General features: G+C 45.2%; 1 protein-coding gene across 2 annotated transcripts in view; it reads left to right on the top strand.

Annotated features, from left to right (window-relative positions):
- The window catches only part of DOK5 (docking protein 5), a 107,323-nt gene extending 100,842 nt beyond the window's left edge, over positions 1-6,481 (top strand). Inside the window, exon 8 of one of the 2 annotated variants that reach the window (XM_014579313.3) lies at positions 5,110-6,481. In XM_014579313.3, coding sequence (XP_014434799.2) covers positions 5,110-5,174 — 65 coding nt within the window. In that variant the 3' untranslated portion in view covers positions 5,175-6,481. The remainder of the gene's footprint in view (positions 1-5,109) is intronic. The other variant, XM_006134664.4, reaches the window with a different exon arrangement.
- The last annotated feature ends 15,631 nt before the right edge of the window (positions 6,482-22,112 follow it).

The raw sequence follows: 22,112 nt of genomic DNA, 5'->3' as shown, positions 1-22,112 counted from the left end.
TCACATGCAATGTTCCTCTCTTTTTCCCCCCATCCATGTGCAGAATAAATTGCATGTACACCATGGCATGTGTAGATGTGCACCACCAATGGAAACACATGCTGACGGCTGTGGGTGCTCTGCTAATCTGCTGGGCAGCATGTGAATCTCTCCTGGATGGCTGCCAAAGTGCACAGCTTACAGGGAACACTGGCTCCTGTGTCTAAGGCTGAATTAGATTAGGAAATTTCAGCTAAAATGCTCCAGCCATGTCCAAGAACAAATCTACACAAAATACTTTATTTTGCCCCTGTTAAAAAATTCTAGAGGCCTTTTCTTTCTCTAGCACCCCCATGCTTTGGAGCAGGGACTTAAATGTGTCTTCAGATGGCCTTTGGGTCAGGATTATGTACATTGCTGTTTCTGGGTAAATCTGCTCAAATTTGGCCAAGTTATAAGCCTTTGAAAAAATGGCTCATGCTGGTGGTCCAGTCCTGGAACATGCCTTATTCATGAGAGTGGTCAGTTGATTACAGCAAACTGAAATTATTCTCACAACCAAAGGGTTTGAAAAGACCAAGTGAGTTAAATTGATCAAAATGATTTGCTTGGTTTTTTTTTTAAATCCACACCATTCAGATGTGCTATCCGCCCGCTAACAGCCATGCCCATTCTTGTCCATCTCTCTCAGTCCAGACCCTCCAACAAAAACCAGGGAAAGGAGGTACAGTAAAGCACACAGTGTGGTAGTTTTGCTGGGAATAATTCATCTAGAATTCTGCAGTGGGATAACTGCTTCCTTGTAATCTCAGCTGCCCAGCTGCAGTTCCTCTGGCTAGTGTATTTCGGACAGGCTGACCATGGGACGTAGCAGTGATAACACAGACCACTCTGTGAGATTTCTCATGAGAGCCTGGGCAGTTTTCAGTCATTAGATTTTCCTATGGGGTCGGTTCATCAGATCTATACAGCCCTTTATTTCCTTTATCATGATCATTGGAGGACATCTAGTGGCTAGGAAGAGTCTTTATCCGGATGGCCAATTCCATGCTCTAATTTATCAGGTAGGAAAGTCGAGTGGTAAGTGTGCTGTGGACACTGTACACACACGGAGGAAGAGATGGTCCTACCTTTAGTGTCCAGCATGTGATTTTTAAAATGATCAGTGTTGATCTAAATCTACTAGTAAAATTCCCACCAAGGTCGGTAGGAGCTGAATCAGAGCAGTGCTAAACATGTTTGAGAATCCCACTCTTATCACTTAAAAGCTGATCCCACAAGATTATACCGCAACATCTCCAATATATTGTACATCTGTTGGCTCAGATACATCCATGATGTAGTTTCACTAAGCTCCATACATGTCTGGACTGTTTTGTTTACCTTTGACTTCAGTGGGAATTGTGGGTGCTCAGTTATTCTCAGGATCAGGCCCTACATTGTGCATGTATTTTTAATTCACGTATAATTTAATTTTACTTTGTCCCTTGTATTATTTTAAACAAGGCAACAGTAGTGAATTATTGGATGGCAGGAACCCAAAGCTGTCACAACCCCTCTGGCCTGATTTTTCTCTCTGGAGGACGCTGGAATAAAATTTGGACAGTTTCTTTGTTACATTTAATTAATGAAGAGGGACTGAAATAGCTTTGCTACCTGTCGATATTGAAGAGGTAATAGTCTAGACGCTGTTATCTGAGCTCAACCCTTTATATGAGTGGAGTTGTACTGTCTGAGGAGGAGGCTCCAGTGACATGCAGCATGGAGGTAAAATGTTTCCCTGAGCTCATTGACTTGCAGGAAGAAAACATTGGCTGCTCTGACCCTCAAGAGGGTGCAGCATGAACTCTTCACTGTGTTGAAGGATAGGGTAATCTTGGGATTACTGCACTGCAGAGAGCACCAATAGGGAACATTCCTGCTGTTCAGAGAACTCTGAGACAATTGTGGCCGGTACCCATGAGGGATGATGTACGGGGGAGGCTACCAGCAACCTTGTTTGGGAAGTCAGACAACAATTTAGCCCAGAAAGAGAAATAGTTGAAGAAGTAAAGTCCTTTCTGCTCTTGCTTGCATTTGAGTCCCATGGAGAAGGGGATCATGTGGACAGACTCTGCACTGGGGAGTCCACACTGGCGTTCCAGCACTCATGCTGCTCCACCATGGGGTTGGAGCACACAAAATCTACTAAGCCGGGCTCCCCTAGTATATGATGTTCTAGGAGAATGTGGGAAGTGTCTTTTTCCTCAGTTGAGGGCTTCGTCAGTGAGGGGCTAGCTAGGCAGCACACTGCAGCTCTGATAGCAAAGTACCAATATCACTTTTGCTCAAGGGTTCAAATGTCGAGTCAGCGCTAACAAAATCATGAGATTGGCATAAAGTATGAGCTTTCTTTTTTTAAAGGTGGGGTACTTTTTATTTTCCACCTAGTTTTGAGCCTTTGGGGTTCATGTTTTCACATCTTTTGTCTGCACTACAGGGTTTTTTTTTAAATTAAAGCTGAGATTTTCACACATTCAAATGACTCTAGGAACTGGGTTTACCATATATTACAAGGGCTTGCAAAAAAAATCACAAGTGATGGCAACACTGCGATATAGATTAAACTTGAAACTTTTTATTGGTGTTGGTAAAATGTCAGTTTCACAGACAATTTGTACACATGCAAACCGACAAAAAATTATTACCATCTTTGATGACTGAAATTTACAGCTAGGCAAAGTAAGAAAAGTGACACTTGAGAACTTGAGATTTTGATATAAGGATATTTATTTTGCATAGTTTGACATACGATGTCAGTTTGTATTTTAGTAGTTATAAAGCTTTAGTTTTTTGAATCTCAGAATCTAGAGTCTGACCCCCTATAGCTTCCCACAAGTGTGAAAATTTAAATTGATAAAAGTACAGAAATGTAATATAACATTGATATTATTTATTGTATTTAGTAAAAAAAATCCAATTTTGCCAAGCCTAGAGATAGCCTGGACCATTCTTGTTCTCCTGCCTCATTTATCACCAGCTTATAAATAAAGCATTGTAGATTTTTCCCTGCTGTCTTTGAAGATGATCTGAACACTAGGGGGCGCAGACATAACATAATAGCAGCAAATTTTTTGAAAAAGGGATGAAGAGTAAAAGCAGTATTTTGCTTAAATGCCTGTTTGAATTTGCTCCCATAAATTAGGGCATGTGAGGATGACCTGGTGATGCCAGCCTGTGACACAACAAGAAAAAGATTATTAGAAACACTGCCTCCATAATCAACAGATTGGTCTTACTGCATTTTATGATAAAGCCCCTTATTAAAGAAATAATTTCACACCAATTTATTTGATATCAGATACATAGGGAGACAGTATTGGTAGAAACTGTTCTTTTTGTACTTAAAAATTGCTTAGATTTGATAAACTAAATAGAAGGATCCTTGAAAAAAATCTACAGCTGGGACTGCTTAATGGATCTAAATTCTCTGGTAAGTCCGGGGACTTCTAGAAATAAATAACACATAAAATAGTGTTCCCATTAGTTAACACCTGTAGGATTATTGTATCACTCAATATTTAGAACTGCTTTTCACACAGTACCTGTAACATATGTAATCAATTTTATTCACCAAAATCGTAGAATGCACTAACTTACTTAGGGGAAAGGAAATAGTATAAAATAAACTTTGTCGTAAACATAGGCCCAGTTTCAATACCTTTCCATATGTTGAGTAGTATATTATTAAGTGAGAAGCAGAGAAGGCTGATATTTGTAAAATTGCTGTGAGGGGAAGAAGTTTCGAAAGCAAAAAACCTCAATTTCACTTTTTTTGGTGAATTTTCCAAAATATATGATTTTTCCATTTTGAATCAACATTTAAAATAAAATGACCTGATCTTGTGTTGAACTGATGACTCAAAACTTTTTGTATGCCATTGGTTTGTGAAATGTTTTGTCATTACAACTTTTTGTTCCAATTCAGACTGGAAACTGATTTGCTAATGTTCAAATTTCCATTTCTGCACCATCTTTAACCATGGACCGTCCAGGGATGACCTCTGAAGTAAGGCACCACCCAGCATTAGTACATACAGCACTATGGCTACGTCTAGACGACATCCTTTTTTTGGTAAAGTGATGTAAATTAGGCACATCAATATTGCAAATGAAGCCGGGATTTGAATGTCCTGCACTTCATTTGCATAATGACGGCTGCTGCTTTTTTTCAAAACGGGGCTTTTTGGGGAAAAAACGGCAGCTTAGACAGGGCATTTTCGACAGAAATGCCCTGTTTCAAAAGATCCTGTACTCCTCATTGTACTCTGTCGAAAATGCCCCGTCTAAACTGCCAGGTTTTTTTTCCAAAAAGTCCCATTTTGAAAAAAAGCAGCCTCCATTATGCAAATGAAGCACGGGAAATTCAAATCCCAACTTCATTTGCAATATCAACGTGCCTAATTACCAAAAATGGGATGTAGTCTAGACCCAGCCTATGTGGCTCTGTTTATGTTTCTATTTAATTTAGGGCAAAATGGCTGCTTGCTCTACACATTCTGGGTATGTCTAAACTACATCCCTTTTTCGAGAAAGGAATGGGTGGAGCCTCGGCTTTTTGCCCTAATACTGGGGTCTCAAACTCATGCTCATCTGCAGCCTGAGGGCTTTCACAGTCTGGGAGTCCCTGCAGCCTCATGAGTGCGGGAGGCACAACCCCTGCTGCTGTCCTGTGCCAGCCCCCCTGATAATTACCAAGGCTGCATCTCTCAGGAGAGTGGAGTTGGCAAGAAGGGATGCAATGAGAGGGGGAAGAGGGCTCAGGCTGCAGATGGCCATGAGTTTGAGACCCTGCTTAGCACATCAGGTAGAAGTATTAGAGCTGAATTAGCATGGCTAGGGAAGCAGTCTACCTAGATGCAGACACCAGTAGCAGATTGCTTCTCCCTGGAGGAAGGAGCCCAAAAGGGATTTGTGGCTGTCTGTTCTTTTCTTGGTCAGTTCCTAGGGCAGTGTGGCAGATTGCAGTGACAGTCTTTTCCTTAAGTAACTAAAGTGACTCTAATGCATGTCTCATGCTTTAGCTAGATCTACAGTAAAGTGCTGTGTATAGTAACTGTGCTTGTTTTTCTTGTATCTGATTTGGTGAAGATGTTTCAAGCCCCCTGAAGCTTCATCGAACAGACACGTTCCCTACTTACAGATCAGAGCATTGATAAAAGACTGTAAAGGATTGAAAACTCTTGTGTCTTGTGACAGCCTGGCCCAATGGCTAATAAGGATGACGGCAAGCAAGCAAAAGGTGGAAATACTGAAAAATTCAGCTTGGATTGAATTAAGTCCTTGAATACATTTTTTTTTTAACCTTGGCAAGAAATAAATGTGTTCTGTAGATATTTAAAAAAATGTCAGACCAACTATCACAATGTTTATTTAATATTTTACACGTGGAGGGGACAGACATGCCCCCTAAATGTTACTGAATGTTTTTATATGAGAGATATCTGTTGCAAATATGTGAGTTTGTTTTATGATGTGGGTACTGTGATACCATTTAGTCTGTTTCCACAGTATGTGTGTTGATGGCAACTGTGTCAGCAATCTCCTGATTCCTGTTTGTTGTAACTCTTACCCTTAGTTGCTAACATTATTGTTTAAGACTTACCTTTTACCACAGCACTTTTAGAAATGATGGCCAATTTTAAGCAGTGGATGGATTTGTTTTTCCTATGCTAAATCTCCTTGAGTCCTGATTTGACTTTTAACAGGACACGGTCACAGTTTCTTTACTTTTTCCATGGTTATTTCCAACTCAGTGGTGTTTAAAAATAAAATTTTTCCCCACCAGTGTTGTGCTTTTCCATGTGAATGCCAGCATCAACAATGCAGTCGGCTCAGAGAATAGCATCAAGCAACAGCCACTTATAAATAAGCAGAAGGAAACTGGATTATTAAATCTCTCCCAAAGAATCATTTTGATGAATTTAGAGAAATAGAATAGTAACTTCTGCACTCTTTGTGCCATTTGTGACAGTCACATTTTGTGTCCTTTCTACTGTTTGACATTGTCCCTTTAAGTGCTACATTCACAGACACAATTTAGAATGTTAATTAAGTTGGACAGAATGTTTCATGCAACAGTTGTGTTTTATATTGTTTTATATTTAATTGGGTAGCTAGTTTATGGGCATTAAATGGGGGAATTGGAGACATAAATTGATAGTTCTGACTGTTCTGATGTTTTATATATGAGGGAGCTATGTGTAGTGATGCAGATTGTTAACAACAGTTAATAACATTTGCTAATAAGTCAATGAGAAAGAGGAAGGTGGAAAAAACTGGTTTATTTTACTCCAAATGAGGGGCACTTGTAGCTTGAACTCCAGCCAGCGTCTGTTGTAGAATCCACTTCTGCGTGCTCAGGCAGTTCTCACTTGAATTCAGGGCATTCACCCATAAGTCGCCCCAGTATACATCTGTTCTGCATTAAAGTTGTTGACATTTGTAAGAACTGATGCGTTATAAGTCTCCCCATTCTTAAGTCACGCAAAAAAACCCACCCCAATTTGCAGAAATGGAAGTCAGCCGCGGGAAAAGAATTCCCCACTGGAAGTTGTTTCGATATAAGTCCAAGTTTTTTGGAATGTCTCTTGGACTTATAGGGTGCATCTACACAGCACCCTAAACTCAAAATTTGCGCTACGCAAATTGTGTATCTTATTTCAAATCTATTTTGAAATTTGGTGCACCTACATAGCGCCAAATGTCAAAATAAAATGCTATTTTAAACCGTCCCTTATGCCTTGTGCAACGAGGTTTACTGGGATGGTGAAATAGCATGCCCATTATTTTGAAATAACAGGCAGTTTGTGTAGACATTGGGTACCTATTTTGGGATACCTCCGGTATCCTGAAATAGCCGTGCAGTGTAGACATAGCCATAGTGAGGATAGCCTCTATCATTAAACCCATACATGCCTGAAGCAAAATGCAGGACAATGTAGCACTTTAAAGACTAACAAGATGGTTTATTAGATGATGAGCTTTCGTGGGCCAGACCCACTTCCTCAGATCAAATAGTGGAAGAAAGTAGTCACAACCATATATACCAAAGGATACAATTTAAAAAAAATGAACAAATATGAAAAGGACAAATCACATTGCAGAACAGAAGGAGGATGCGGGGCGGTGGGAAGGGGGAGGAAGGAAGGTAAGTGTCTGTGAATTGCTGATATTAAAGGTAGGGAGAGTGGGATGTTTGTGAGTTAATGGTATTACAGGTGATAATTGGGGAAACTGTCTTGATAATGGGTGAGAAAGTTCAAAGACTTGTTAAGTCCTTGTTGGTAAGTGTCGAATTTTAACATGAATGACAGTTCAGAGGATTCCCTTTCAAGTGCAGATGTAAAAGGTCTTTGTAGCAGAATGCAGGTGGCTAAGTCATTTAGAGAGTGTCCTTTCTGGTTAAAGTGGCAAGAAACTGTTTTCTCTTTGTGATCTTGTCTAATATCTGTTTTGTGGGCATTAATCCTTTGGCGAAGTGTCTGAGATGTTTGTCCAATGTACATAGCAGACGGACACTTTCGGCACATGATAGCGTAGATTATATTTCTGGATGCGCAGGAATATGTGTTCTTGATCTTATAACTCACTTGGTTAGGTCCAATAATGGTATCAGCAGAATGAATATGTGGACAAAGCTGGCAACGGGGTTTGTTGCAAGGGAAGGTACCAGGGTTGGTATTAGTGTGGTATGTCCTGTGGTGGTTGGTAAGAATCATCTTGAGGTTAGGTGGTTGTCTATAGGAGACTATGGGTCTGTCTCCCAGAGCCTCTTTGAGTATGGTATCCTGTTCCAATATAGGCTGTAGCTTCTTGATAATGTGTTGGACAGGTTTAAGTTGGGGGTTGTAGGTGATGACAAGTGGTGTTCTATTGTTGGTTTTCTTGGGTCTGTCTTGAAGTAGATGGTTTCTAGGTATTCGTCTGGCTCTTTCAATTTGCTTTTTTGTTTCTCTGGGTGGGTAGTTGAGATTTATAAATGCTTGGTAGAGATCCTGAAGCTTCTGGTCTCTGTCAGTGGGGTTAGAGCAGATGCGGTTGTATCGAAGGGCTTGGCTATAGACGATGGATCGTGTGGTGTGTTCTGGATGGGAGCTGGATGCATGTAGGTAACTGTATGAGTCAGTGGGTTTTCTGTAGAGAGTGGTGTCTAATTTTCCATTGTTGATTTGTACGGTGGTGTCCAGGAAGTGGATCTCTCGTGTAGAATGGTCCAGGCTGAGGTTGATGGTGGGGTGTAGGTTGTTGAAATCTCTGTGGAATATCTCCAGTGTTTCTTGGCCATGTGTCCAGATCATAAAGATGTCATCGATGTACCGTAGGTAGAGGAGGGGTGAAAGGGGACGGGAGTTGAGGAAACGTTGTTCTAGGTCAGCCATAAAGATGTTAGCATACTGTGGGGCCATGCGTGTACCCATGGCTGTGCCGCTGATCTGGAGGTATAAGTTGTTCTCAAACCGGAAATAATTGTGGGTGAGAACAAAGTTACATAGGTCTGCTATCAGGTTGGCAGTAGTGTCCTCTGGGATAGTGTTTCTAATTGCTTGTAATCCGTCTTCATGTGGGATGTTGGTATATAGAGCTTCTACATCCATGGTGGCAAGGATGGTATTATTGGGGAGGTTATCGATGTTTTGTAATTTCCTTAGGAAGTCAGTAGTGTCTCGGAGATAGCTGGGGGTATTGGTTACGAAGGGTTTGAGAAGAGTGTCTACATAGCTGGATAGACCAGTAGTGAGCGTGCCAATACCAGAGATGATGGGACGTCCGGGGTGCCCAGGTTTATGGATCTTGGGAAGTAGATAGAACAATCCTGGTCGGGGGTCAGAAGGTGATTCTGTGAGGATTTGTTCCCGAGTAGCTGTGGGGAGGCTTTTAAGGAGACAGTGTAGTTTCTTTTGGTAGTCCAAGGTGGGATCAGAGGGGAGAGGTTTGTAAAATGTGGTGTTCGAGAGTTGTCTGGTTGCCTCCTGGTTATAGTCGGCCTTATTCATAATGACCACAGCACCCCCTTTGTCAGCTGGTTTGATTACAATGTCCAGGTTGTTTTTGAGACTCTGGATGGCATGGTGTTCAGCGCGGCTAAGATTGTGTGTCGCTTGTTGTCGTTTGTGAATAATGTCAGTCTGTGCGTTGTTGCGGAAGCTGTGTATATAGAAATCCAGATTGTAATTCCGACCGTCAGGGGGAGTCCATATAGAATTATTTTTCCTTTGGTGTTGGTAGGGGGGATCTGGTAGGTCAGATTGATGTTCAGTGGTGGTTTGGAAATATTCTCGGAGACGGAGGCGGCGAAAAAAAGCCTCAAGGTCACCACAAAATTGTATCCAGTTTGTGGGGGACGTGGGGCAGAAAGAGAGACCCCGGGACAAGACAGACTCTTCTGCTGGATTGAGTTTGTAGCTGGAGAGGTTAACAATATTATCCGGTGGGTTGAGGCAGTTGCTGTTGTAGCCAGTGGTATGGAGCAGGTTAGAAAATTTATTGTCTTTTCTTTGTTGTAGGGAATAGAAGTGTGTATAGTAGATTTCTTGTCTGGTGGAACAAAAGTCTTGCAAGGTGTCAGTCGGTGTGGATGTTTGTCTTGAGATGAGACGATCTAAGTTAGAAATGTCATTCTTGATGGTTTTCTGTTTCTTGTATAAAATACTTATCAGGTGGTTTCTTAATTTCTTGGATAGTGTGAGGCAGAGTCTTTCACTCTGAATCCTCTGAACTGTCATTCATGTTAAAATTCGACACTTACCAACAAGGACTTAACAAGTCTTTGAACTTTCTCACCCATTATCAAGACAGTTTCCCCAATTATCACCTGTAATACCATTAACTCACAAACATCCCACTCTCCCTACCTTTAATATCAGCAATTCACAGACACTTACCTTCCTTCCTCCCCCTTCCCACCCCCCCGCATCCTCCTTCTGTTCTGCAATGTGATTTGTCCTTTTCATATTTGTTCATTTTTTTTAAATTGTATCCTTTGGTATATATGGTTGTGACTACTTTCTTCCACTATTTGATCTGAGGAAGTGGGTCTGGCCCACGAAAGCTCATCATCTAATAAACCATCTTGTTAGTCTTTAAAGTGCTACATTGTCCTGCATTTTGCTTCAACTACCCCAGACTAACACGGCTACATTTCTATCACTATTATACATGCCTGAGTCACTTGGAAACAGCAGGCATTTGAAATTTCCCTTAAAATAAGCACTAGCATGCTTTACCATGATGTATGAATGAAATGCAAAATGGTGGCATCCATAACAACCATTAATTTTTTTCACTCAAAGACCGGTAGTATGATTTTTTTTTTATTTTAAAACTGGAAGAATTAAAGTCACATATAGGGGAAATAGCAAACAATCTGCTATAACAATTCCAGACATCAGCTAAATCTCTCTGAAACCTATGACTTCTATGATGCCTTTTCCCTTTGCCGCTAAAAATAGTGTTGTTTTTGCAAAGCCAAACCCAGGGTAGGTTCACATCTTGGTCCCATTCAACCAACTCCCACAAGGTTCACATGTTGAAATAAATGACTCTGGGACGTGGGGGTGGGTGGTTTGCAGGAATGTGTTGGTCGTGTTTAGGTCTTGTAAAGCTAAAAGCAGAGTCCCGTTTTACTTGTGCACCAAATGTCTGATAAATGGTTTTGATTTATTCTGCTGGAATTGCTGAAGTGCTTATCACCATGGTATCTGTGTCCCTGTCTCTAGTTAAGTGAAGTGAAAACCTTTCCACAGAAACGCTTTAAAATGTATATTCCAGGAAAACTATTACCTTTGGCAATGCTTAAAAGGAAGCACAGTCTTTTGTAATGAAACATGCTACTTCCCTAGAATAAGTTAATATTCAGAATTTAACCAATTTCTCCCAGTATATGTGCAGTTTTGTTCTTTATTTTGTTTTGTATTTACATATCATAATGCCCAAATGTCACAAAGGGCAAAGGTTGTAGTATAATAGGTGCTGTTTAAATACTCACAGAGGATGCATTTACACTGCACCCTTAAATCGAAATAAGCTACACAATTTGAGCTACGCAAAGTGCATAGCTTATTTCAAGTTAATTTTGAAATAGTTTATTTTGTAACTTGGTGCTGTCTACACAGTGCCAATTTTGAAATAAATCACTATTTTATAATGTCCTTTATTCCTCATGGAACAAGGTTTACAGGGATGTTAGGATAGTGAGCTTGTTATATTTCAAAATAACAGGCTTGCTTTAAAGACATGGAATAGCTATTTTGGGATACCGGAAATATCCCGAAATAGCGCCGCAATGTAGATGTACCCTAAGATGCAGTCCTCGCCTTTGAATTATGAAAGAGTTTATGAGCTGAAGAGACCCCAAGAAATATAGCGAGAAACTGAAGAAAGAAGTGTCTGAAAGAGGTGGCTGAAATATTTATGGGAAATACCATTTTTGCTACCTACAATAACAATTTTATTAACAAAGACCTCTCATAATTTTGACCCGTGAACATTATTAGTAGAAGGAAATTCAATGAAGTAAGAGTTGAGCTAATAAAAAAACCTGATTAACTTTTACTTAATAATTTCACTGACTTCAGGGGAGTTGCTTGGGATTTAAACTGGAGTAGGTCAGGTCCTTAGACATCCGTCCCCTGCTATGCATGCATTATGTGAGCTGGCCCACATAAAGAAAAAATAATTAAAACTGGTTATGCAAAAACTCAGTGAGAGAATGTCAGATGATTCATGTGGAGCCAGGTCAGTTATATGCTGAGTCTGCTATGGTGGTGATGTCATTACTTTTACCTGTGACAGGGGGCTGGCCAGGGAGGCCACATCTACACTAGGAAATTACTTCAAATTTACTAAATTTGACTTATGGATTCCTGATTTAACAAATTCAAACTTGCGTGTCCTCATTACGGGGAAACATCAAAATTAGTGCATCCACAGTAACAGAGCCTACTTTGGACTCAGATCCCTAGGAAGTATTATGGGGAGCTGCAGGAGGCCTTCCAGAGGCAAATAAATTGGAATTAGTGGCACCGGAGCATCCACACTAATGTTATTTTGGACTTGCAAGTTTGGAATTAGCATTATTCCTTGTGAAAATCAGGAGTACAGAGTTCCAATTGCACAGCTCCTTATTCTGGAATAACAGGCTTAGTAATGTGGGCACACCACTTAAATATTCGAACTTGAGGGGGGGAGGGTTATTTTGGACTACGGTCCTAGTGTAGACTAGGCCTGACTGAAAATGAGGGTCAGCATTTCCTGTGACTAGGTACCCTCCAAGCTGATCCTGATGTGGTGAGTGTTGCATGGTGTGGAGCTAGTCCAGTGTTGCTGGGTGCTCTCCCAGTCTTTCAGGTACTGCTGGGTTGAGACAAGGGACTTGTTTCTCCTGTGACTGGCCCTATATTTAATGGCTTTCGATTAAGGCCTTGGTGCTCAACCTTTTTTCATTCACGACCCCCGGAGCCAGGACAATTTTTGTTGAGCAAAAAAACAAACAACTTCGCCGGAAACATTTTGTTGTTGCTCCTCTAATTTAAAGCACCAGTCTACTCCCTTGCCACTTCCCCCGCCACCAGCAGACCCAGATCAAAGCATTACAACCCCCCAAGAAGACAGCCGCTACCCCCTCCCATGGGTTGCGCACCGCTGGATTAAGGAACAGCTGAGCATAATGTTCACTCACCTGTAGGAAGCAAATTGTACACTGACTTTTATCAATGAGACCGGGGTGGGCAATAACATGGAGACGGTTCTCCAGAGTTAGCCCCTGGCGGGCCTCCGCCACTGTCTTTACCTGTGCCTCCACAGGTGCAGGTGCTTGCAGCACCCGTTGGCTGCAGATTGCCATTCTTGACCAATGGAAGTTATGGGAAGTAGCATGGACATTCTCATCGCTCCCATTGGCCGGGAATGGTGATCAATGGCCAATGGTAGCTGCAAGCACCCGTATTTGCTGAGGCACAGGTAAACACAGTGGCAGTGGTGTACCAGAGGCTAACCCTGGGAAATTGCATCTGGCCCATTGTTGCTTTGGATTCAATTAGTGCATTTTAGCTCCTGCCTTCTATTTAGGGTTATGCAAAAGTTCAGTACTGCAGTCGGACTCCTGGAGGCAGCATGTCTAAAGCTTCACTATACATGAGTGTGCTATTGCTGTCCGCTTTATGGAGATGCAGCAAATGCTGCCCTCTGGAGATTGCTGAAAGGAGAGAGTCTGTTACCTCCCTTCTCCACTTACCCAACCCCATCGCTAGTTCATGTGCTGCTGCTCCATGTACTCAAAACTGTTCAAATCCATGATTGTGAATGAAGCTTGTGTGATGCTATTAGCACCTGCAGGAGACAAATGTCCTTCGTGTTCCCAGTGTACACACTCACAAGGGCCATCACAGGTATGGTGATCCAGTTCCATTTCCAGGACCCATGTGACTTTAGCAGAGCTAACACGAATAGTGCAGCCAGATTTAGTGCTCATGGGATTTCCGTGTAGCCCCCAAGCCTGCTGTCAGTTCTTACTTGTAAACAGAAAGGAAAACAGTGAAAAAGTTCTGGAAATTATATATATTAAAAGGAATGGATGTTGCAAATCAATGTAGGAGAAACAATCGATAGCAATTCAAATGATATTTGTACAGGTACGTCAGCCATCAACCAAGCATAATTGCAACCTGTGGAGCAGAAGTCCTGACTATTGGCATGATGAAGATAAGACATTCCTCATCCCACTCAAAGAGCTATGCTAGAGTATTTCAGATAGCTGGCAGACATACTGCACACATGAGCAGGAGTTACAGTTTTAAGACTAGTTGAGATCAGTGGTGTGCATATGGACTAGGTTATGGTTACATATTCCTGCTCACTAAAACAAAGCTCATTCTTAAGTTCACTGCCATTCAAACCAACAGTCAGGCACCAGTCTCTGATCGCCTACCGGCAACATGAATGCCAAGCACATGCATATGTACAACATCAGAAATACAACTCCTGACCTTGTCCTAAATCAACCTGGAGCCTCTCTCCAGTGTGAGCAAAGGGGGAAGTTCCCAAATCAACCAGGAGAGGGAGCCAGTCAGATGCACTTGCTGATGCTTAGCAAATCAATAGCATAAAAGCTGAAGGTGAAGCAGTGGGAAAATTATTGAAATCCTAATTACTCTAACTTAAAGAGGCTGGGTACCATGGAATATGAGCTAACCTGCTCTAACATTCTTCTTTAGATAGGGGTTAGATCAGCTCGTTAGCACTGGGCACCATAAAAATGATTAGCAATGCCTGTTAGTGCAATTATTTTTCATTTTATATAAAACCAAAACATAGGCCAATAATTTCAGATTTAGGTCCTTAAAATTAGATACCTTGTTTAGGTGCCTACCTTTTGGTAACCACATTTGAAAAATTTGTTGATAGCCCATGTGTAATTATGGAAAACAATTCTGCAAATGTTTACTTGTGTGAGTACTTCTTTTATTTTGTGTCTCAGCATGTCCACATGAGTGGGTGACTTTGTCACTTATGATGGGAATTTAATTTTTACATTTACATATTTTTCTCATTTTTCTCATAAGAAACTTAAGCTTATGCTTAACTTTTTAAGCAAGTGTGTAATCAGGTTGATGCTGAGCACATATGAAGCAAATCATGTGCTTAAGTACTGGATTGGAGGCCCAATGTTGACTTTCTGGAAAGTTGCTGCAGAAGAGTGAACAATTTCCCCTCCAGAGCTCAGCAAACTACAGAATAGCACAAAATGTGGTTTTATGTATTTTTTAATAAAGCCAAAGTCATGTTTCTTCTAAACTGGAAGCCAATAAAACAAAATGAAGGTATGCAGGGGAATAAAAGAAGATTTAATATGGATGTAATGAAGGTAAAAGCGCTGATATGAAGAAAAAAATAAAACAGGTTGGCTGTTAAGGGAACACATTAATTCTACTCTGCTTAACATTGTTTTGAGGTACAGCAGCAAGTAACCATTTAGTTGATTTGGGCTGAAATGAATCATTTATAGGGCTTGAAACAATTCCATTTCAAGGCCAAAAAAAAAAAAAAAAAAAAAATGTTTCCCCAACAGGACAAAATGGAAGCTTCTCAGGACTTTTCATGAAACTCCAAAAGACATCTGCATCCCAGATAAGGATTTGAGTCTTCTCATCCCACTTGGTTATTGGTGGCATGCACATGTACATTGTGACCAGTGATTCCATCCTAGACACGAGAAACTGTCTCATTGAGATGAGACAATGCTACAAAAAGTTTCAATTTTGACAAATCAGTGTTTTCTGACATGTTTTGTTTAAAAAATTCCTGAGCAGCTCTAATAATTGGTTTTCCATTGAATTCCTCCTCCCCCTCAGAGGTTCAATCATACATCTGACAAATGAACAAATGCATGCGAATCTTTTCCATGGTTTGAACCTTTCTAGGATGTCTTAGGGAAGGTTCATTTTAGGCCTTTCTCTAAAATGTAATTCTGGTGAAATGAAATAGACTAGAAGCCCCGGAGACTCCTGTTCTGCATCCTTAAATTGAATGTTGCACACTCCAATTCACTTTATGCTTCCCCACACTTTGCTTTATGCTTCTATCTTGTGACAAGGGTGAGCAAATAACTCGATCTCCACGCTGTTTCCAGCCTGGATTTCTTTGTGGTGCCTGCCCTTGACTGTAAATACTACCACGCATGTAAAAAAACAGAGCAAAACAAATATCACCCTTCAATCTCTCATTTGTACAGGTTGAACCTCTGTGGTCCAGGACTCTGGTCTGACAATATCTGTAGCCTGGCAGGACCAGAGATGTTATGGGATTAGAGAGCCCAAGTGGCAGGCAGAGATTGCCAGCAGCTTGGGAGTGGAGCCTCCTGACAAGGCCAGCAGAGCACCAGAGCTCCCAGGGCAGCAGAGTCCACAGCTGGCGGGGCAGGGAAGTAGGCAGGGCTGCTGCAGCTTGCAGGGAGAGGAGGCTGGGAAGAGATGCCCAGCTGGGGCCTCCCCTTTCACGCACCCCCCTCCCCGTCCCGTCTTGCAAACTCCCTTGTCAGGTACCTGTCAGGTCCTGAGGGTGCCAAACCAGTGAGGTCCAACCTGTATATTGTTTTGATACATTTGGTTCAGGATGTAAGGCACTTACTTGAGAAATGTAAGTTGCTAGTATCCACCTCCTAGAAAGGCAACCTACTAGAACTAAGAGTGATAGAGACTTTCAGAAAAGCAGACTGACATAAAGTGTTGAAAAGTTAAATGGCAGCATGTACTTGTGAAAGGGGAAATCAATATACCCCTGTTGTTTGAAACACTGTTGAGTACTAAAACCAACTTAATTTAGCAGTAAATGAGGATTATATTCATTTCTATTTCTATGCTAGTCGGCGACCGTGAATCAGTGATCTTAAGGGCATGCTATGACTAGTATTTATCTTTGAGGATTCCCCCCCCATTAATGTATTCCCTTTAATGCTGACAGCATCTGTTGTTTTATCATGGATGTGACAGTTCAGTAAATGCTTTTATTCAGCCTTCATTCACACAATGATTGATATGGTAAGACTTTACCTATGGTTGAACAGTCCAATTATAAAGAAAACAGAAAATGCTGCAACCTTGTTCTTTAAGTGAAGGGTCCTTAAATCAGTGGGGTCTGATTCTTTTCCTTTTTAATAGAATTGTCTGGAGGGTGGGAAAAATGACCTAAAAGTATCTTTCCCTTCAAATACGTCATACTCTTCTATTGTATCATTTATGTCATTTAATGTCAAAAATCTGTCACAAGTGGTTAGCTGAATGTATAGCTATGATTACAACAGGTCAGGATGAATTTGGTGAGTTATTTATCTTTAGCATCATTGTCAGACAACTAGAGAGAGATTCTTAGATATGTTGAGTGAGAGAGAATGCCCATCTAAATTTCCCCATGGCTTTATGATGGGTGGAAGAAAAGTTTCGGTGTTTTGAATTGAATTCTAATGACTTATTGCAAAGTCTATTTGAATATACTGGTGATAAGTCTCAGAGGGGTAGCCATGTTACTCTGTATCTGATTCTTGTGGCATCTTAAAGATTCAGGCCTTATCTACATTACACGGTGGATTGACACCACAGCAATCAATCCACTGGTTGTTGATTTATTGGATCTGCTGAAGACATGATCAATCAAACTGCAAGTGCGCTGCCATCAATGCCAGTACAGTGAGGGTGGTATAGAAATAGAATAGCAAATCCTTTGCACTGAGCAGATGTATAAGGGGAAGAATACTAGAAATTCAATTGTTGGGACAGAGCCCTTAGCTTAGGGAATGCTATTGGGATCAGAGAACAATGATAGCAGGATTCATGCAGTAATAGGTCCCTCGGCATTATTTCTCTGGTGGCTCTCCCATTCTCTGCTCCAACCTGCCATGGAATGGGCAGCCACCCAAGAAAGAGGTATAATTTTGCTGCACACTGGATGGAGGTAGGTATGAGCAGAGAGATTACAACCCAGGCCTTTCCATCTAAACTCTGCTATCCCCAACTAGCTTTCCCCCCAAACTTTGGGGTGATCAGAAAGTCAGCACATATACAAGCATGTCAAAGGAACAAAAATATTCAGCACAAGAACATGGATGTGTGCCCTCCAAAAGGCAGCCTGGACCTCTGTGTAACCTTCGCCGTTGGACACAAGCAACTCTGTGCTATCTGTCAAACTCACTTCCACTCGGATCTGACAGAAATGTGGTGGACTATGTGCTTTTCCTCTCCCTAACCCTGGAAGAGAGCCACAGTAGGGCATATTTTCACTGATGAGGAATAGCCTTCTGTAACAGGGCAGCTGCCCTGTACTGGCCCCTTAAGAGCCAAACCCCAGCCTGGAGCAGGCCCGGGGAGTTCAGCCCAGCTGGGCGGCATTGGCCAATTAAGGCCCAGCTGGGGGCTATAAAAGGGCGGGGCTGCTTCAGCCCAGGCAGTGTGAGCCTGGCTGCCGAGGGAGCAGGACGCTCTCTGGAGCTAGGGCAGGGCTAGAGAGACAGGCTGGGCCAGGACGCTTGGACAGCCAATCGGCCAGCCTGCTAGGCCTGCGGCAAGGCTGTGAGCCTGGCTGCCGAGGGAGCAGGACGCTCTCTGGAGCTAGGGCAGGGCTAGAGAGAGACAGGCTGGGCCAGGACGCTTGGACAGCCAATCGGCCAGCCTGCTAGGCCTGCGGCAAGGCTGTGAGCCTGGCTGCCGAGGGAACAGGACGCTCTCTGGAGCTAGGGCAGGGCTAGAGAGTTAGGCTGGGCCAGGGCGCTCGGACGGCCAACTGGCCAGCCTGCTAGGCCTGCGGACAGGCCGGCTAGAGAGACACCAATCCCCCGGAAGGGGGGCTCAGAGCGAGTGGCTTGGGCACTGCCGGAGGGCAGTGTGGCGAAGAGAGCAACGCGACTAGAAGATTCCAGAGGGGAAACGCCACGTGAGCGGAGGCCTGTGCGGGCGGAATGGACTGATTCCGGGGACAGATGACGGACCCCCGCTACGGTGGTGAGTGACCCCCTCACAGATGGTGGAGAATGTGGGTACTTGAAGCTACGCGATCCCGGCCCTGACGTAAGGGCTCCGCGGGTGCCTCAGTGGACCCTAATTCAAAAAAAAACAAAAAAAACAAAAAAAAAAACCCTCACGCAAAAAGAGAGAAGTTTGTGGGGGTTCCCTCCTCTCCTCTCGGCGAACTCGGGCGGGAGGGCCATGGAGGGAGAGGCAATGCCTGAAGGACTGACTAAGGGGCGACCGCTGCCCGTGAAGCTGCGAGCCCAACGATTGGCGGCGCAGCTCCGACAACAGCAGAGGCTGGTACAGCAGCTGGATGCCCAGTACCGCCAGGCTCTTCAGGAGGTGGCGGAGCAGGACCAGGCCGGTATGGGGGCCGCCCCGACTCCACCGGCTAGCTCCCCATCCCTGACCACGCGGGGCCCCGCGGGGGACCCCGCGGTGTTTGCCCTCCTTGACTCGGGATGCAGCCAGACGCTTATCCGCCCCGATGTACTGCCTGACACCGCGGCGCCCGACGGGGAGATGCAGCTGCGGTGCGTACATGGGGATGTGAAGACCTATCCTCAGGTCCGGCTCCCCTTGAGTGTGCGGGGAGTCACCCGAATGATGTGAGTGGGTGTGGTGCCGCACCTACCATACTCTATGGTGCTGGGTCGCGACTGGCCAGGTCTTACAGCTCTCATTACAGACTCACCAGCGCCGACCGAGCCCCATGTGGAACTCCTAGGGGAGGAACTCCAGGCAGACCGACCGCCGGGGTCACTCGACCGGGAAGGCCCCACCCAGCACGACGCATCTGGCCCGGCCGACCCAGGGCGCTCAGACATGGAGGACGTGCCGATTACACTGGACTCGGCAGACTTTCCCCGTGACCAGCGGGAGGATCCCACCCTGCGGGAGGCCTACGTCCAGCTTGCTTGTGTGGATGGGACGGTGGTGGATCCACAGAGGGCGGCTCACTGGCCCCGGTTTGAGCTACGAGCCGACCGGCTCTATCGGGTCGGGCGGAACCCGCAGACGCAGGAAGAAGAGGCCCAGTTGTTGGTACCCCGGGTCCATCGACGAACCGTGCTGAGGTTGGCGCATGACCTTCCGGCCGCCGGGCACCTCGGGCATGAGAAGACCCTGGCCCGAGTCTTGGCCCGCTTCTTCTGGCCCGGGGTGTACAAAGAGGTCAAAGACTATTGCCAGTCATGTCCAGCCTGCCAGCTCGCCGCAGCCCCCGGGGTGCCGAAGGCTCCCCTCGTCCCTTTGCCCGTGGTAGGGACCCCCTTCGAAAGGATCGCCTTGGACATAGTGGGGCCCTTTCCACGGAGCGCGGCGGGATTTCGATATATTTTAACGATCATGGACTATGCAACCCGGTTCCCTGAGGCCGTCCCCCTTCGAAACACCCGTGCCCGCACGATCGCGAATGAGTTGGTGAGGATTTTTGCCTGGGTGGGGCTACCTCGGGAACTACTGACCGATCAAGGAACGAACTTTACCTCCCGGTTGCTGCGTCAGGTCTGCGACCTCCTGGGTATTCACAAACTACAGACCTCTGTCTACCACCCCCAAACCGACGGGCTGGTAGAGCGGTTCAACCGCACCCTGAAGGGGATGCTGAGAAGATTTCCGCCACCGGACATGAAGCACTGGGACCAGCTCATCCCCTTGCTCTTGATGGCGGTGCGGGAGGTGCCACAGGCCTCCACTCGATTTTTTTCCCCCTTCGAGCTCCTGTACGGCAGACGACCTCGGGGCGTCCTCGATCTGGTCAGAGAGACCTGGGAACGGACCCCCTCCTCCTCGGTTGGGCTTCTGCAATACGTACTCCGGCTTCAGGAGAGACTCACGCAGGTGGGGGCCTTGGCTCAAGAAAACATACAGGCGGCCCAGGGAGCGCAGGAGCGAGCGTATAACCGGGGGGCCCAGGAAAGAGTGTTTGAACCCGGGGATCGGGTGTTGCTGTTACTCCCCTCAGAGGAGTCAAAATTGCTGGCCCGCTGGCAGGGGCCATATGAGGTCTCCCGACGAGTGGGCCCGGTTACCTATGAAATTCATCAGCCAGACCGGCGAAGGAAAAACCAAATCTACCACGTGAACCTCCTCAAACCTTGGCGAGGGCGAGAAGGCATGTTGGTCGCGCCTTACCCGTCGGAGCCCGTGTTAGGTCCCCGGGTCCCTGACGTCAAGGAGGAGGAGATACCCCAGCTCGCGGATACCCTGTCTAAGGACCAACGGCGGGTAGCCCAGGTGCTCATCGAAACGTTCACCAGGACCTTTACTTCGCGTCCGGGCCGAACCTCGGTGATAACGCACACCATCCGAACCCCGCCCGGACAGGTTGTTCGCGAGGGAAACCGACCTCTTCCCCGACGGATGCGCGACGTCGTGGAACAGGAGGTTCGCACCATGTTGGAGCTGGGAGTGATCGAGCGATCCCGAAGTGAGTGGAGGAGCCCAGTCGTGTTGGTCCCTAAGCCAGATGGAAGCATTAGGTTTTGCATCGACTTTCGAAAGGTGAACGCGATATCGAAGTTTGACGCCTATCCGATGCCCCGGACGGATGAACTGCTGGAGCGCCTGGGAAAAGCCAAGTTCATAACAACCCTCGACTTGACCAAGGGCTATTGGCAGATCCCGCTGGATCAGGAGTCCCAGGAGAAGACAGCGTTCACCACCCCGTCCGGGCTCTTCCACTTCGTGCGCATGCCATTCGGCCTCCATGGGGCACCCGCCACCTTTCAGCGGATGATGGACCGCCTGCTCGCCCCTCATCTGGAATATGCTGCAGCTTACCTGGATGACGTGGTCATCTATGGTCGCGACTGGGAGGACCACATAAACCAAGTGGCGGCCGTGTTACGGATGCTCCGCGACGCGGGTCTCACGGCCAACCCCAAAAAGTGTAAAATCGGCGCACAAGAGACCACCTATCTTGGGTATCGTTTGGGGCGTGGGCTAGTCCGGCCCCTGGTGGGGAAGGTAGAGGCCATACGAAGTTACCCCACACCGACCACGAAAAGGAAGGTCCGACAATTTCTGGGACTGGCGGGGTATTACCGCCGATTTGTTCCCCAATTTGCTAGCATAGCGGCGCCGCTCACCTCTCTGCTCACAAAGGACAAACCTCAGAGAGTGAGGTGGGACACAGAGTGTGACTCGGCCTTTCAACAACTTAAAGAAGTCCTGTGTAGCGAGCCCGTTTTGCTTAGCCCAGACTTCGATAAACCTTTTTGTCTACAGACAGACGCCTCCGCCACTGGGCTGGGCGCCGTACTCTCCCAGGAGGTCGATGGAGAAGAGCATCCGGTGGTCTTTATCAGCCGTAAGCTGTTTCCCCGAGAACGCCAGTACTCCGTAATAGAAAGAGAGGCCCTGGCGATCAAATGGGCGGTTGAAGCCCTAAGGTACTACCTGCTAGGGGAGGAGTTTACGCTATGGACAGACCATGCCCCGCTAAAGTGGCTACACACTATGCGGGACACCAATAGCCGCCTCATGAGGTGGTATTTAGCCCTTCAACCCTATGTGTTCTCCATACGCCACAGGGCAGGCAAGGCCAACGCCAATGCGGACGCATTGTCCCGCCTGGCCGAGGAGCCGGGATCC

Source organism: Pelodiscus sinensis, chromosome 18 (genome assembly GCF_049634645.1).
Source record: "Pelodiscus sinensis isolate JC-2024 chromosome 18, ASM4963464v1, whole genome shotgun sequence".
Taxonomy (NCBI): domain Eukaryota; kingdom Metazoa; phylum Chordata; order Testudines; family Trionychidae; genus Pelodiscus; species Pelodiscus sinensis.
This window is presented reverse-complemented; position numbering and strand designations above follow the sequence as displayed.